At 43.9% G+C, this 14,979-nt stretch overlaps 2 protein-coding genes across 2 annotated transcripts; both read left to right on the top strand.

Annotated features, from left to right (window-relative positions):
- The first annotated feature begins 1,598 nt into the window (after window positions 1–1,598).
- Window positions 1,599–7,328, top strand: LOC108127806 (cilia- and flagella-associated protein 43). The gene is made up of 9 exons (XM_017245106.3): window positions 1,599–1,771; window positions 1,827–2,092; window positions 2,153–2,700; window positions 2,858–3,900; window positions 3,959–6,101; window positions 6,167–6,310; window positions 6,373–6,650; window positions 6,719–6,880; window positions 6,946–7,328. The coding sequence occupies exons 1-9, from the start codon at window positions 1,749–1,751 to the stop codon at window positions 7,124–7,126; spliced, it is 4,788 nt and encodes a 1,595-aa protein (XP_017100595.2). The 5' UTR covers window positions 1,599–1,748; the 3' UTR covers window positions 7,127–7,328.
- An 821-nt stretch (window positions 7,329–8,149) lies between these two features.
- Window positions 8,150–9,130, top strand: Nplp2 (Neuropeptide-like precursor 2). Its single transcript, XM_017244724.3, has 3 exons — window positions 8,150–8,308; window positions 8,368–8,496; window positions 8,997–9,130. The coding sequence occupies exons 1-3, from the start codon at window positions 8,264–8,266 to the stop codon at window positions 9,090–9,092; spliced, it is 270 nt and encodes an 89-aa protein (XP_017100213.1). The 5' UTR covers window positions 8,150–8,263; the 3' UTR covers window positions 9,093–9,130.
- The last annotated feature ends 5,849 nt before the right edge of the window (window positions 9,131–14,979 follow it).

Below are 14,979 nucleotides of genomic sequence, written 5' to 3'. Positions count from 1 at the left end.
TTTTATTATAGCATGCAGACTCTCATTAAAAACGCATTAACTATGCATTGTAAATCATTATCGTGCCATAAGTGCACTCCTCCTTTTTATTTTTCTGTTCCGACATTTCCCCAAAGGCATCGACAAGCATTGCTACACCATCCGATAATTTTGTATATTTAGCAGAAAAATATTGTGTATGCTTTCAAAGTTTGTTTAAGAAATCACAAAAATCCTTCCAAAGCTCTTAGTAATTTTTTAACAATTTTCAGTTGACGTATTTAACATGTTAATAACCCCACCTGAGGGCAGGACGATCCCAAAGACGACCATTGGGGCGGCTGTAATAAATATTTTATAAAGGCCAGACGACGTCAACAACAAAGGGACGATGGGATTGTGGAGCTTCCGCCACAGGTAGCCGCCATCATAAAAAAGGCAACTTTGTAGAAAAAGATTGCGCCGATGTGCTGAAAATTCCTTCCTTCCGTCAACAACAACAAGGACGACGGCAGCAGGACAGGCCACACAATTGGCTGGCTGATGGCTAGCAGTCTGGCAAGAAACAGCAACAATGCGAGGTTGTCCTTTTGACCCGCCAGGTCCTACCCGACTCCTGTCACACTCGAGTCCCATCCAGCCACCCACCCATCGTGTGTGTGTGTGTGCTTGGGTCCCATTTCTTTATTCATTAGCATTTCGACGGGTGGGCACTTCGTGAAAGGGAAATCCCAACATTAATATTAAATTTCATGGGGCCTTCGGCGGCCCATCGGTTTTCAACCTAATTTGTTAGAGTGCGGAGTGTTTAGCGAATTTAAATAGCAAACACGGCAAATTAGTTTCTATATGGCCGGCAAACAAATCTGGACCACAACCGACCAGAACCGGCGATCAGAGGCGTAAAGACCATTTCCGTTATTAGGCCCATTTAACATGCGTTCTATTTGTTTTCGGCCATTAGTTGTCGGTGTTGAGCCGGGCTTTGCGATTTTATTTAAACATATTTTGAGCTTTTAATTAAATTTATGGGCTCATGTAAATGAAAATCTGCGCCGCAACGTATTTAATTGCTATGTGTAGCGAATAAATCGATAATAAAGCGATTCAATTTATGGGTGTTTAAGCCCATTTTGCTAATTTAGCTCAAATTTGTTTGTTTATCTTTTTTCTAATTGTTCTTTCAATATGTGGCAGTGGGGAATTTAATATTTTTAAAGCCACGAGTTACGGCTCGTCCTCAAAACATGTATCAGAAGCCGGGTAATTGTTTCAAATTTAATAACAGCCGCAAATGCAATCAACGACACCCATGTGGCTCCTAAAAAAATTACCTATCACCGGTTAGAGCCAGTCAGCCAAAAAAGGCAGCCCATTAACCATAACGCCTGGGCAATAAAAATAACAAGCCGCATCACATTTTAAAGTAACGTTCAGCCTGGGAAAAAAACCAAAAAAAAATTAATTTGGCCAAAGTTGGACTTTCATTTCTATTTTTTCAAAATGGCTAGGATAGCGGCCACTTGGGAAATTTTATTTTTGAAATTATAGAAAAACTTTATCATTGGCAATGGATCTTAGAAAAGAGGGATAGATTTTAGTAAAAAATCAAGTTTTGTTGGTTGTCCGGGAGACGAAGCAAACTTCAACAAGTAAATAGTAAACATAGCAACCAAAATAAACATTATTGTCTTTCAAAGGACTTAACAGAGTCCTAAACAAATCAGACAAAAGGACTAAACCAACCGCAGGCTCAGAAAACGATCAACATGAATATAACCTCAGCTGTTTGGTAAGTTTGGCTAAAGTCCTAAGAACCTGATCGTAGTTAATACTCTTCTGTGCAGTTGGTGCAACATCTGGGACAAGGACACCATCATGTGTGTGGGCCCCGATGTCCTGTGTGTGAGAAACGGCAACACTGTTAAGTTCATCAACATGCAAACCAAGGCCGTGAATTACTTCAAGGCGGAGACGGTCAGCACTGGCCTCAGTATTGGTTCGTTTACGGGTCACAACCGCTTCCCGCTGTTCGCCTTCTCGGAAGTTACCTTGCGACCCAACATCTACATATATCGCTATCCGGATATGACCAAGTTTGCCACTATTCCCCGTAAGATGCCAAGGGAAACTAGAGTCTTTTAAGATGTGATAATCCATCCCTTCCTCACAGCCAACAAACTCAGCTACTCCGACATCCGGTTCACGGAGTTCGATCTGTTAATCTGCATTGGCAGCTACCCGGAGTACCCCCTTTGTGTCTACAACTATCGCACCAGCACTCTCATCGTAGAACAGCAAACCATGGTGCCCTCGTTGAACCGCAGCCTGGTGGTGAGCTTCAACAGTCTGCCGAGCATGGTTATGTTCCACAAGCGGGAGATGACCATCCTCTGCTACGAGATCTGCACCATCGAGAAGGAGTCCTTCCTGCACAAGGTCTCGGAGGTGGAGGTGAGCAAGGACTACCTCAAGTCATGCGATCAGTTCCTATCCTTCGGCGAGGACAACAACCTGTATGCGACCAACGACTTTGGCCACCTCGTCCTCGTGGACGTGGCCTGCTTCGCTCTCAAGCCCCAGTGGCAGCCCATTGACATGAGCGACCTTAGCCTCATCACGATACCACGAGCTCACTCCCTCACCTGCCACAAGGCCGGCTTCCTCATAGCCAGCCACACCAATGCCTTCTACATTAAGAAAAAGTCGGGAGCATTTCAGGTAAGTCCATCGCCTGAAATTATATTAATTTTATTTTCGAAACTCATACACATCCCATTACCATCAGTGCGCCTTAAAGTCCACAACAAAATACGTTAATAATTTAAATTTAATATATTATTTAGCTGTTTAAAAAAAAATGCTTATCTTCTCAAAGGTCGAATGGATGCTGGAGGGGAGCCTGCGGGACATCAGTCGCTTTCTGAGCAACACCAACGGCGAGATTTACGCCCAACAGGATCCGGGCCACATCGAACAGGTGGTGGTGGACAAGAACGGAGTCGCGGCGCTGGAGCGGGTGGTGCATGCTGGCAGCCCTGTGATCACCTTCCGGATACTCCAGGGACTCAAGGACGAATGCGTCCTGCTGCTCCACAGCGACAAGGTGGCCATGATGGACCTTTCCAAGGGCAACACGCTAAGCGAGGTGCCTGTGGCGGACGCGAGTGCCATGTGCAACCACCGGAGTCTAGCCATAGTGGCGGTGGGCACCTTGAACGGTCGCCTGGTGCTAATCCAATTCGAGCGGGCCACCGTCCCGCATGTGTTGTGCGAGTTGAACTGCGACACTCCTCCCATAGTCGCGCTGGAATTCAATGACACTTGGATAGTGTTCCAGGATCAGACCAAGATGCTCCACACTGTGCAGGTGGACAACCGGCCGCACAAGCTGACCCACTACTTCGAGATGAGTGGGCAGGAGATAGCCAATGTCTTCATACACTCCTTCATTCTGGCCGACGGACCTCGGCTGATGGTCTACATCAATAGGAATCGGCAAACGAAGCGCCCTGGCTTCGCCACGGAGCTCTGGCTCTACAGCTGGGGCAAAGACAGACGCCTGCACCGACGGGAGTTTGTTCTACCGAAGGAGTACAGCTTCTTCTGTGTCCAGCCACCGGTGGGTAGGTGGGCCCTCATCGAGATCGTGGCCATTGAACACAACAGTTACAACTACGACCAATTCGCGCTCAACGAGAAGGACGAACTGCAGTGGATAGCCTCCTCCAAGTCAGCCCATTACAGCTACATCCTTGGCGCAGGGATGACCAAGCACCTGGTTACCTGGAGCCTTGGCGGAGTCTTGGTTCACTTCAAGCAGCACAAGCGTGCCAAAAAGCCGTATATGATCTGTCGTTTCCTTAACTTGGCCTTCGAAACGGAGTACCTACTGAGGGTCAGGGAGTGCTTCAACTCCAAGTGAGTCTTGAAATTTGTTCTTTATAGGATATTAAATCCGAGCATGACCTCCTTTCAGGTATCTAATTATCCTGTTGGCCAACCAGAGCCTGAGAGTGATGAGGCTACCATCACTGGCCGACTTCGTACGGGAGAATTTGTTCATAAAGCTGCCCGTGGAGGAGGGGGTGCCTCTGTTTATAGAGCAGAAGACCCACAAGGTGGACATGTTCGTTCCTATCAGCATGCGGCAGGAGGTGAAGGAGGAGTTCACCAGGGCTGACTTTCTGAAGCGCGACAAGGTCTTTGCGATGATCAAGGATTTTTCCGCCAAGGTGACGGCTCTGATCGACTACGACATTTCCAAGACGGGCAAAACGAAGGGCATCTTTAAGAAGTTCTGCTTCCACTACAAGTGGCTGGACGCCCTCACCGAGGAGGCGCGCAAGCTGTGCGCCTTGGAGCGCGCCTCCCTGGAGCGGGCCGCGGAGGACCAGGCCCGCATCCGCGACTGGATCATCCGGCTGGTGACCCGCGATGCCGTCAGCATCAATTACCGGGTGCGATCGATATTTGCGGACGCAAACTTCGAGAGCTTCTCTACGCGACGCAAAGTGGATATGGTCGAGTTCGACAAGTACAGGTTCTATGACATCGAGGACCACCTGCGCCTCTCGCTGGGCTCCTTCGAGGAGGAGGAGGAACACCTTCCGGCACCAGGCGGACATGGTGGGCCGCCACATGGAGATATGGAGGACGGAGAACTTGGCCAGGAGGAGCAGGTGGTGGAAGGTCCGGAAGGCCTGGAGGAATACAAGCCGTTTGTGGTGGTGACCAGCACCGTCTACGACCATATTATGGCGCCAGTTTTCCAACTGCAGGACAAGAACCTGGTCACCTCCAACCAGTTGTTCAACCACAACTGCAAGATACGATACTACTTGAGCGATCCCCTGAAGCAGGAGTTCAACAAGCTCTTCCACGAGGCCCAGCAGCTCAAGCAGGACACAATCGACAATGTCCTGCACACAAACGAGGTGCTGAACAAGATCTACGACAACATGAACATTATGCTGCGCCTGCTCAACATGGAACAGTTCAAGTTGCCGGAGCTCACGGTGCCCACGCTGGCGCAGGACGAGGTGATCAAACGCATCATGGAGGTGGACGACTCCGAGGTGAAGGCGATCAACCGCCGGAAGCCAAAGACAATCGATACGGGCGGGAAGAAGGGCCGCCTGCTTCTCTGGAGCCCCGAGTTCTGGGCCAGGGCCCTCATTGTGATGATGGACGGTGTGCTGGAGAAGCTCTGGGAGGAGGAAATCAAAAAGGACATTCCCGAGCCGGAGTTCGTGGCTAAGAAGCAGCCGCACGAGTACAACCTGGAGGAGCAGAGGATCTTTCGGGCCTACGAGGAGGCAGTGCGTCTGCTGGAGCTCGATCGCCGCAAGTACCTGCGCATCCTGCACGAAAACGAGGAGAAAACTCTAGCCCTGAAGGCCTCCCAGATCCAAAAGCTCAACCAGCGGGTGGCCGAGCTTATGATCATGAAACTCAAGTACGACTTTGCCCTGAAGCAGGGCCAGTTGCGCCTGCTCACGCTTGAACTGATTAACTTTGGACGTGTCCAGCTACGCAAACGCGTCCAGATGTTCCGCAAGGACATCAACAAGCTCAATGAATATATGACGCGCTACGGCTACCTTTTGGACTTCTGGGAAAAGGCTCTGGTGGATGTAAAGTCACGACTGGAGGCGCAACAGACCCGCGACCGGACTGTGGAGCGTCAGTTTCGCAGCCAGTTCCTGCCCCTGGTGCCACATGCCACCCACGAAATGACCAAGCTCTTCAAGAAGCGCCCCAAGCTGCCACCCAAGATCTTTAACTCGGCGCTTATTTGCATGGAGGCCTCCAACAAGCTGAGCGGTAAGCCCAGCACTCGCACCCCCTTCCCACTGCCCGCTGACGTGATGGACTTCCTCGCCGCCCTGGCGGAGCACGACCTTCCGAAGAACTGCCCACCGCAGGTTGATGCCAAGACCTGGGACACCTTCAGCAAGATGAGGCGCCAGAAGATGGAGAGCGAGCTGAGGCTCAAGGGCATCCAATACCAGTTGTTGGACAGCCAGAGCTACCTCAACATGCTCCATAAGGACATGTCGGCGCTCAGGGATTCGAAGGTCCTTACCCAGCGCAACGCAGAGGAGAGTATCCAGTCATACGTGAGTTTCTTCCTTCTGCCTAAGAAACATTGTGCTCTACAATCCACTCTTGTATGATCCTTTAGTTGGAAAAAATGAGAAACATGTCACTTCAGTTGACCCTTTCCATGGGCCAAGTGGAGGTCTCCGTATTGGGCCACGTCACGAACCTTTCAAACGCCGTCCTCATGCACATGGAGGATATAAACGAAGTCAATCGACAGATTCAGGTGAGTATTGCCAAGTCTCCTTTTAGAAAAGCTTTCATATTTTAGTCAAAAAAATCCTTTAGGATGCTGGCAACCAAAAAATAAGAGCCATGCAGAGGGTGGCCGTCTTCCGCCGCCAGGTGATCTTCAAGGAGTGGGAGCACAAGCTCTACAAGGCAAACATCGCTTACCTCAAGTACATGCTGGATGCCATTGAGAAATGCAAGGTGTCGATGGAGTTTCTAAACATTTTGCGAAACTGGGACAAGGTCAAGACGGACCGGCAAAAGTACATAGCCGGCGCCATAGAGAGAGTTATTGAACAAAAACTGGCTGCCTTCCGGAAGCACATTGAACGCCTGTAAGCAAGGCAGGATTTCCTAGCCTATATCGTAATCTAACCTTTATCCTTTTTCATTCCTCGTACAGCAATATCAAAATAGATGCGGTTAAAGCCGAAACTTTGGAGGTAAAGCGCAGCAATCATGCCATCGATTCGAAAATTGAGAGAATCAAAGTGGATGTCACCTTCCAGCACACCCTGCGCGATACAATGATGGAGGAGAAACGAGATCGGGAACAGCGGGAGAGGTGATTTAAACTTTTAAATTTAATTATATACTTTCTTAAAAATTCCTATATATTCTTGCCTTTAGAATGCAACAGATCAAGACCCATCGTCAGCTGATGGAGAATGTGCGCCGACACTATGCCCATGTCCTGGAGTTGCAGACCATACTGGAGCTCCTGCGTTTGCGAACCTACCCGACGCTGGCCCCGCCCCTCCCCCAATGTCATCCGCCCGTACCGGAGCATATACTCAGCTCAGTTCCCTAGACAGAGTACATGGTAGATCTGTCAATGACTTAAACGAATTTCAATTAAGTATTTTCAATAATTCCATTAAAAACAAAATATTTTGGTGATTTTCCTCTTGTGATTTTGCTGTACTACCGGCTAATCCATGATAGTAGAAATAAGCATTTAATTCTGGTTTATAAAAAACAAAACATTTAATAATCACAGAAAAATATTCAAAATTATTCTGATTATTATGCAATCCGAAGACTCGCATCAGTGAACTCTCTGCTTATCTGCTTGGCTTCCCGAATCAACAAACTGTACTTTTTATTTGCTCAGTGTGTCATTTTTAGGGGAATTAGAAACCTTTTGAATTATATTATCTACATATTGAATAAAATTCTTCAAGAAAGATATAAATATCCTGCACGTTATTCCTACCTAACCCATAAGTATAGCCCTGCAATATATGGTTCTTTGTTTTTTATAAAAGAAGTCTTTCGAGATCCCTTTTCAATCGCTTTTATTCCAAACAAAACAATATATACTTGCAAATATGGGACACCTTATCAGGATTGCAAATATACTGAATGTCAGCATGAGACCTTCAGCCACGTGCTGTTACCAACTGATGCTGTCATTTACCTTATCAATCAAGAAGCTGGACTTAAGTCATTCTAAATACTGCAAACAGAAGACTATCCGAGAGCCGAAGCTTACATACCCTTATTAAGGCACAGATATTTTATTTTAATCCATGAATTCAAAATAGACGAAAGGTATCTGTTGAAAATGTATATAGTCCTTATAGGAAAAATTTGTTGCAATAGGTACATGATTTTTTTTTCTTCTATTAGAAGCATTTTTTGTATTCCAACAAAAAAAGCTTGATTTCAAATGCCAATATTTATATTTTTGTTTAGTTTGCTAGAACCATGAAAGCAGATTAATTAATCTAAGTGGATGCCTCGTATGGCTGCTTATCAGGGTTCAGTTCCGTCATATTGAAGCACTTGACCTTCACGAATGCAGTGCCGAGTCTGGATCTAAGTTTTTGCAGTCTTGCTGCGACGCAAAACGAGGTGATGTGAGGAGTAGTTTCGCCAATTCTCAATCAGTACTCGAGTCGACTTTCGCCAGTTCAGACCTCCAAAGTAAAACCAATATCCTAAAATGGCCAAGCTTGCTGTGATCTTCGTTTTGTTCGCTCTGTTCGCCGTAAGTTAATTCAAAGGACTATTCCCAGGATAAAAAATTACCAAGGAACTTCCTTCTAGATCGCCATGAGCGCTCGCATCGCGCGGGAGGAGCCCAAAGAATCGAACCCTGCTCTGGACACCTTGAACAAGATTGTTGAGGATATCCAGAAGGTCTTCAAGGAACACACCACTCCCGAGAAGATTGAGGTAAGCTATAAATCAAATAGAAATTCAACATAAAATATGTTGGTATACTATATTTTAAAGTATGTATTTAAAAGTTCAGAGTTCAGAAATTTCTAGGCAGGTATCTAACGTTTATTTTAATACGAAAATTAAATTTAATAATTTTAAATTGCATCAATCGAAAAAGTAGTGCAAAAAAATATAATTTTTATATTGAGTCTGCAAGACATAATTTGAAAGATATTTAATTTAAAATACTAACTTAAAATCTCTTATTTTCCCATACATTTTTAAAGAATAACTATTACTTTCTATTACTATTTCGTTAGCTTTAAATATTATATTCCTTTCCTCCTAATTATTCCTGATAATTACCTTTTGTCCTCTCTTTTGGTTAAATTCATCACATGTTTAGTAAAAAATGTAACCAAATTTTATTTTTCATCTGAATGAAAAATTCCTTAATAAGCTTTTAAATATTGAAAGCAATTCTTTAATAAAATCATTTTAATTCTTTGCAGGAGATGAAGAACAAATTTAACGAGCTGAGAACCACTTTCGTTGACTCATTGAAGAGTGGCTCTGACGCGGTCAACAAGGAGATCCAGAAGGCTTAGGCTTCTAATAAAATGTGAATTTAATAAATAAAGAAAAATAGTCCTGCAAAATTTGCAATTATGGATGCCAGTCTATGGTAATGTTAAACGGCAGGATTTGGGCCAACAAATAGCTGCGAAAAGGTGACATCTGTGAAATATTTGTCAGTTATTTTGCACACCTGTCTGAGCAGCATTATTTGTCGGAGGGGTAGGAGGATGGAAAGCCGTGAGCCATGGCTTCGAACATGAATAATGTAATGGCATCACATCCCTTAGGAGCCACCTCGACTCCGCCACTGGAGCCTCGCACGATTGCATAATATCAAAGTGGATTTTTTCTTTGGCATCGGAGCGTATCGGGTGGGCCAAGTATCACAGCGTACAAACGGAAGCTGCCAGAGACGGGTAATGCCAAATTGTTGCTTAGACACAATTTATAGGACAAACATTCGAACAAACACATCCAGAATACCCATACTTGCTGGGTGAGTGTGTGTTCTCATCAATTGGAATCTTTTGTGCGATTTCAATGGAATTGTTGTGTGAAATTTATAAACGTTTTCGATACTTTTTCTTATTCAAATGCGTCAAGGCTTACCCATCCTGCAGAGACCCATACGATTTTTGATGTTTTTACAAGCGAAGTGGTAGGATAAATGTAGGAATTGTTTAAAGTGAATTTAAGATACATCAGTCAGTAAAGCAGAATTTATTCTAGTTTAGTTTTTAAGTTAAACAAGATGTGCCCCAATTTATAAAGATTTTTTGGAGTGTGGAGCTTGAAAACTCCTATGTTCCCTGATGTTCCAAACAATTCTCAAAGCAACAATATGGTTGCCATGTCACGCAGCGGGCTTGTGTGTACGAGTGTACGTATGCATTGTAATGCTAATTTAAATAACGATAAGCTCAACAACAGCAGCCACTGCAACTTCAGCTACAACTGCAACTAAAGCTGCAACTGCAACTACAACAATGCCAATGATGGCAGCGACAACAATGGCAACAATAATAGGAAAACAATTTGGCATTCTGTGATTTTGTCATCCTTTACTGGCTGATGTTGTCCCTTTACAAATTACCCTTACAGTCAATGAAAATGTTTACAAGTTGCAACAAAACAATTGAATTTAAAAATAAATATACATATATAATTAATTTAATAAAATAAAAACCATACTTTTGTGAGAATTTTCATTACTATTTTAATTTATTAAATATTTGCTTGGTATAGATTTTAAATAAAATTATTATTATGAACCTATAAGGATAAATAAAAGCAAATATGCATAATATTAGATATATAATTATTATTGTAAAGCTTTATTTTAATTTGTGTCTTTTCTATTTGTAAGTTTTATCCCAAAAAGAGTACTCAAAGTTCTTTAAATAAAAATCCATAAGTTTCCCTTACTTTCCTTGGTGTTGCAGCATCCCAACTAGACACGAAAAACACGCACGACACACATCCTTGCACCAGCATCCTTGCAGCATTAGCGTGCGAGCGAGAAAAACAAATAATAAAGCCACTTTCGCATAAAGAAGCGAAAACAACGGGAAAAGAATAAGTTCTGCATGGGGAATAGTCAGCAGCAGGGGTGTTGGGGCGGTGGCAGCATGGTGGCATTATCCTTTCTATCACTTGTCACATTTTCCCATAATGGCGTCACCATTGTTGTTGTCGTTTTGCTGCCTGTTGCCGCTGTCGGCGCTGCAGTTGCAAACAATGAATACATTTGTAATGTTAATGGAATGCAACGGGAGCAGGGCGGAAACGCGACCGAAACGAGAACAACGCCAACCATTTTCCGTTGCCTATTCGCGTTTTTGTCGCCCATATTTGTTTGTGTTTATCAGCCAGTTGCCTTACCTCATAAAAGCCGTTCATACCATGCCACCCACAACCTGCATGCCACACACCAGCCTCCTAGATTTCCAGCAAGTCATGTCCACACGCACTCTGACGAGATTTGACTTTAATGAGAAATAATGTTTTATATTTAAAGTTTTCTTCCAAATACTAAAAACCTACACTAAACAATTATTTCCTAGCTCAAATATTTATCATTAAAAAAAAGCTTTAATATTTTATAGATTTTAGTTTCTGGAATAAACCCTATATCCTTATGCTAACATCCCTAGTCGCTTTATTGAATCTCCTCCCAGCAAAGTGCATCGAAGCATAAAATAACGTACAATTTTTATTAGAAATATAAACAGAAAAAAAAGCAAATGCAACTCACTTGCATATATAGCTGCATAGCGCACAATGTGGCAGCCACAATAAAGAAATAAAAGGCCCAGTTGCAACAACATCACTAGCAGCAGCAGCAGCAGAAGCAGCAACAGCAGTAACATAAGCCTCATAGTCGTCGTTGTCGCAGCAACATCAACAAAAAGCACAAAAGCATTTGCATTGCAAATGCAACATAATGCGCAACAACAACACAGCACAACACACACTCAGAGGCACGCTGACAGACACATTTGCTTGCCATTTCCGAAGGATGTTGCTCCTTGCTGGCTGCCGTTGCCCAGCAGCAACAACATGAAAGTATTTGCCAGGACAAGTATTTAAGTTCCTCGACTGCTTCTTCGCAGGACTTTGTATGAATGCATACATAAATTTTTATATGCATTTTAATGCATTCGAAATGCAGGTATGAAAAAATGCATATCAGGGTGATGTAGAGGTGCAACTAAGCTTCAATTTTTATTGAAACCAGAAGGAGGCTGGGTAAAAAAGTCATTACAATGCATAGTTTACATCTAATATAGGAAAAATTAAAGTAATATCCCCTTTAAGCATCAAAATGCAAAATACATGTATATAAGAACATTAATTATGTGTTTTTCTTTCTGTGCGACAATCTCTCAAGCCCTCTCAGGTATTTGGAGAGCTCTTGCATCTACTCAGCGACAGCTTTGGACCATTGATTGCCTTGTGCCAAGGACCTGCCGAAGCCAAAAGCCAGACCGCATCCTTTTGTCTCATCAAGTGAGTTAGTTGAGTTGGAGTCGCGACTCGCAGTGGCCTTTTGCATATTCATGCATTTCTGCAGCTCCAACTGAAAACTGATGGCAACAGCTGCCTTAGCGCTAAGACCGCGGCAGACAGTGGCGGCCAGGAAGTCCTCCACGACATGGACATGGTTAGGGGCAACACTCGACTCTGGCCGCGATGATTTGCAGGCAGAGATGCGAACTCTGCGGCAATCCCAATGGTTCGTTTGCACGGGCTGTAGTTTGGCATGAATATGCATGAGTAGTTGAGCAGTTACAAGCCATCAAAACATGCCACACACTCCACCCTGCCACCGAGCGAAGTGCCACACTAGCAGCAGTGCGAGCTTTAAAACTAAAAACTAAAAAGATGCGCGGCATTTGCCTTTCGCCCGCTATGAGAAATTTAACCGCGCGACTAACGAGTATATCGTTAGAGCCAGATCCATTCCAGTGGCTTGGCCAATGCCTTCACACTGAAACAAATGTTTTCGTCAAAAATATAAAAAAAGGACTCAATATTTTTCACTGCCAGAAGATGCAAGAAAGGCTACACTTTTTTATGAATATCTTAAGGACTTTTACCATTAAGGTTATTATTTCTTTTTGATTTTATTGCATTCCTGCCTTTATTTTTAAATATTTATCAAAAAAAAGTATACATTTTAATGAAAATATATCTTTGTGGTCGTGCAACAGCACACCATGGCGTATACTTGATGACCGCCTCTGTTGTTTGACGTGTTGAGTTTAATTGGAACACTCCACGACGTTGCTGGTTCGGTCTGTTGGTGTATCCATCGTCGCTTTTGACGTTGCAACCACCTACCCTCCACCCACTCCGCCCCGTGTCTGTGGCATTAATTCATTCAGTTTCAAAGCTGCTGCTGCCAGCGCAAGCAACACATATTCATTTAGTTGATTCTTTTTTGTTGCACCTTCTTTTGCACAAAAGGATACGCCGTGCAGTGTTAGTTAGCGCCCAGACTGCGTTTTTAGTTTTGGCCATCCTTTTTTCCATCATTAAAGCGAGTGAATGTCAGGATACGCAGGACGCAGGAACAGAGGGGGCAGCACTTTATTAAAATCTAAAGTTCATTGCTGGGCTTAATGGGCGTTGTCGGGGAAAAATGTGTTGGGAAAAAAACCCAGCCACTCCTAAAGTGGAAGTTTACTTTAATGAAGATCATGATATTGAAATTTTTTCCCAAGCTTAGAAATTTTCATTTATTTCTGACCCTTTCACACTTGGTGGTTTCTTTTGTGAAGGGGTTGCAGCAACTGGGAGTCTCTTGCTCTGTCACAGCCCCCATAATCCTCAACTATCATTCGATACTCCAGGATAAATTGTCCCGCCATTACGCAAATCGTTTTTGAGCAAAAGCCCAGACACAAATAATATTCATATTATTATGACAGCCAGGACTTTGGGGCTTCTCCCCGCTCCCGACAAATAAAAATATTGTATTTCAATTGTCAATTGAACTGCAGCCATCGAAAAGCTTGAGCCATCGAAATAAAAAAGATGAAATGTAATCAAATCATATGAAAAAGCCACGAAAGTTGAGAGCCATAAGCGAAATAATATGACTTCGATTTCGACGATGTCTACGTCGGCGATTTGCAGTCAGAGGAGGAGGATGGCTCTGAGGATGAATTTTTCGCATACTTTCGAGGTCTGACGGATCTCAGAACTAAATATCCCGTCGTTATTGTCGATGTTTGTGGCTTGTCAATGGTTATTGATTGTCTGGGTGTCATGCGAGTGTAATCCGAATGGGGCGGAAGCTTTTAGGACCCACCCCATTCGGGGTGGTAGCATTTGAAATACGAGGCCCTCGTGCTGGGCTGAGCTCCTTGGCATTTGCATTACACACAACAGGAGCAGGCAAAATAAAAGATTTTCCTCCTTCACCGAGAAATCAGAGCACATAAAAAGTAAAACGCGTTTTCACATATTCCAAACACAAAAGCGGCTTGGCAAATCCTTGAGAGCTAAGCAGCATATCACAAACGGCTCAGCAAGAAAGCTTCCTGCAGGACACGGCTCAGTCTGACATTGCAATGGCATCGGAACAGAGGGACAGGGTAGAAATGTGGGAAAACTGGGGATAGCTGGGGAAAATGGGAAAAACGGAAAAGCAGAAAGACCGGGATTTGGGGGTAAGGATCGGGAGAAAAACGGTGACAGTTGAACATGCAGGCGCTGAACGAAAACTTTGTCATAACTTTCCTGAATTAAATTCTGGCGAAAGTCAACGCAACGATTCATCTTCTGTTCGTTCATTGTTTCCCGCATTGATTGCACTTTTTGGAAAGTGCAGCAAGGCTTTCACTTTGTCTTCAGTTTCAGGGATGGGCCTTACTTTCGGGCTGATGAGGCAAAAACTTGGCTTGGAAACTTCAAACGGGGACAAAGTTATGCAACTGAAACTGCTACTGAAATATAAACATTAAATAATTATGGGTAGTACATGGTACTACATTGATGAAAGAGTTTATGGAAGTGACAATAAAAATAGAACCATTTACTAGAAGTTATAAGAAAAATACAAATCCCCTTTCACCCCATTTATTCCCAAAAAAAATCTCACAAACTTTATATTCAAATAACTCAGGATGACAGGCCTCTTTTGGCGCGAAATCCTTCGTCTTAAATCCTTTGATTTTGGCTTCAACTAAGCCCGCCCTGTCATATTAAAGCTAATTCCCCGATTTCTGGTTTGCCATTTAAATGCTGGTTCGAAATGTGATGCGTATCATGAGCACCCGCATGTCAATCACCGAGATTGAACGGAAAACTCCACGCCTCCTCACTCCAACCACTCGCCAGGATAATGTGGGGAAAGGAAGCGGGCCTCGGCTTGGGTTTGATTGGGTTTGGTTTGTGTGGTGGTTGGTT

This window comes from Drosophila bipectinata, chromosome 3L, assembly GCF_030179905.1.
Source record: "Drosophila bipectinata strain 14024-0381.07 chromosome 3L, DbipHiC1v2, whole genome shotgun sequence".
Lineage (NCBI taxonomy): Eukaryota > Metazoa > Arthropoda > Insecta > Diptera > Drosophilidae > Drosophila > Drosophila bipectinata.
The sequence above is the reverse complement of the archived record's forward strand: the minus strand, read 5'-3'. Positions and strand labels throughout refer to the sequence as shown.

Coding starts and splice junctions, on each gene's coding strand:
- LOC108127806 (XM_017245106.3), top strand. CDS start 1,749: ATGAATATAACCTCAGCTGTTTG. Junction 2,093..2,152: donor CAAGTTTGCCACTATTCCCC/GTAAGATGCCAA, acceptor CCTTCCTCACAG/CCAACAAACTCAGCTACTCC. Junction 3,901..3,958: donor AGGGAGTGCTTCAACTCCAA/GTGAGTCTTGAA, acceptor ACCTCCTTTCAG/GTATCTAATTATCCTGTTGG.
- Nplp2 (XM_017244724.3), top strand. CDS start 8,264: ATGGCCAAGCTTGCTGTGATCTTCGTTTTGTTCGCTCTGTTCGCC. Junction 8,309..8,367: donor TTTTGTTCGCTCTGTTCGCC/GTAAGTTAATTC, acceptor ACTTCCTTCTAG/ATCGCCATGAGCGCTCGCAT. Junction 8,497..8,996: donor CCACTCCCGAGAAGATTGAG/GTAAGCTATAAA, acceptor AATTCTTTGCAG/GAGATGAAGAACAAATTTAA.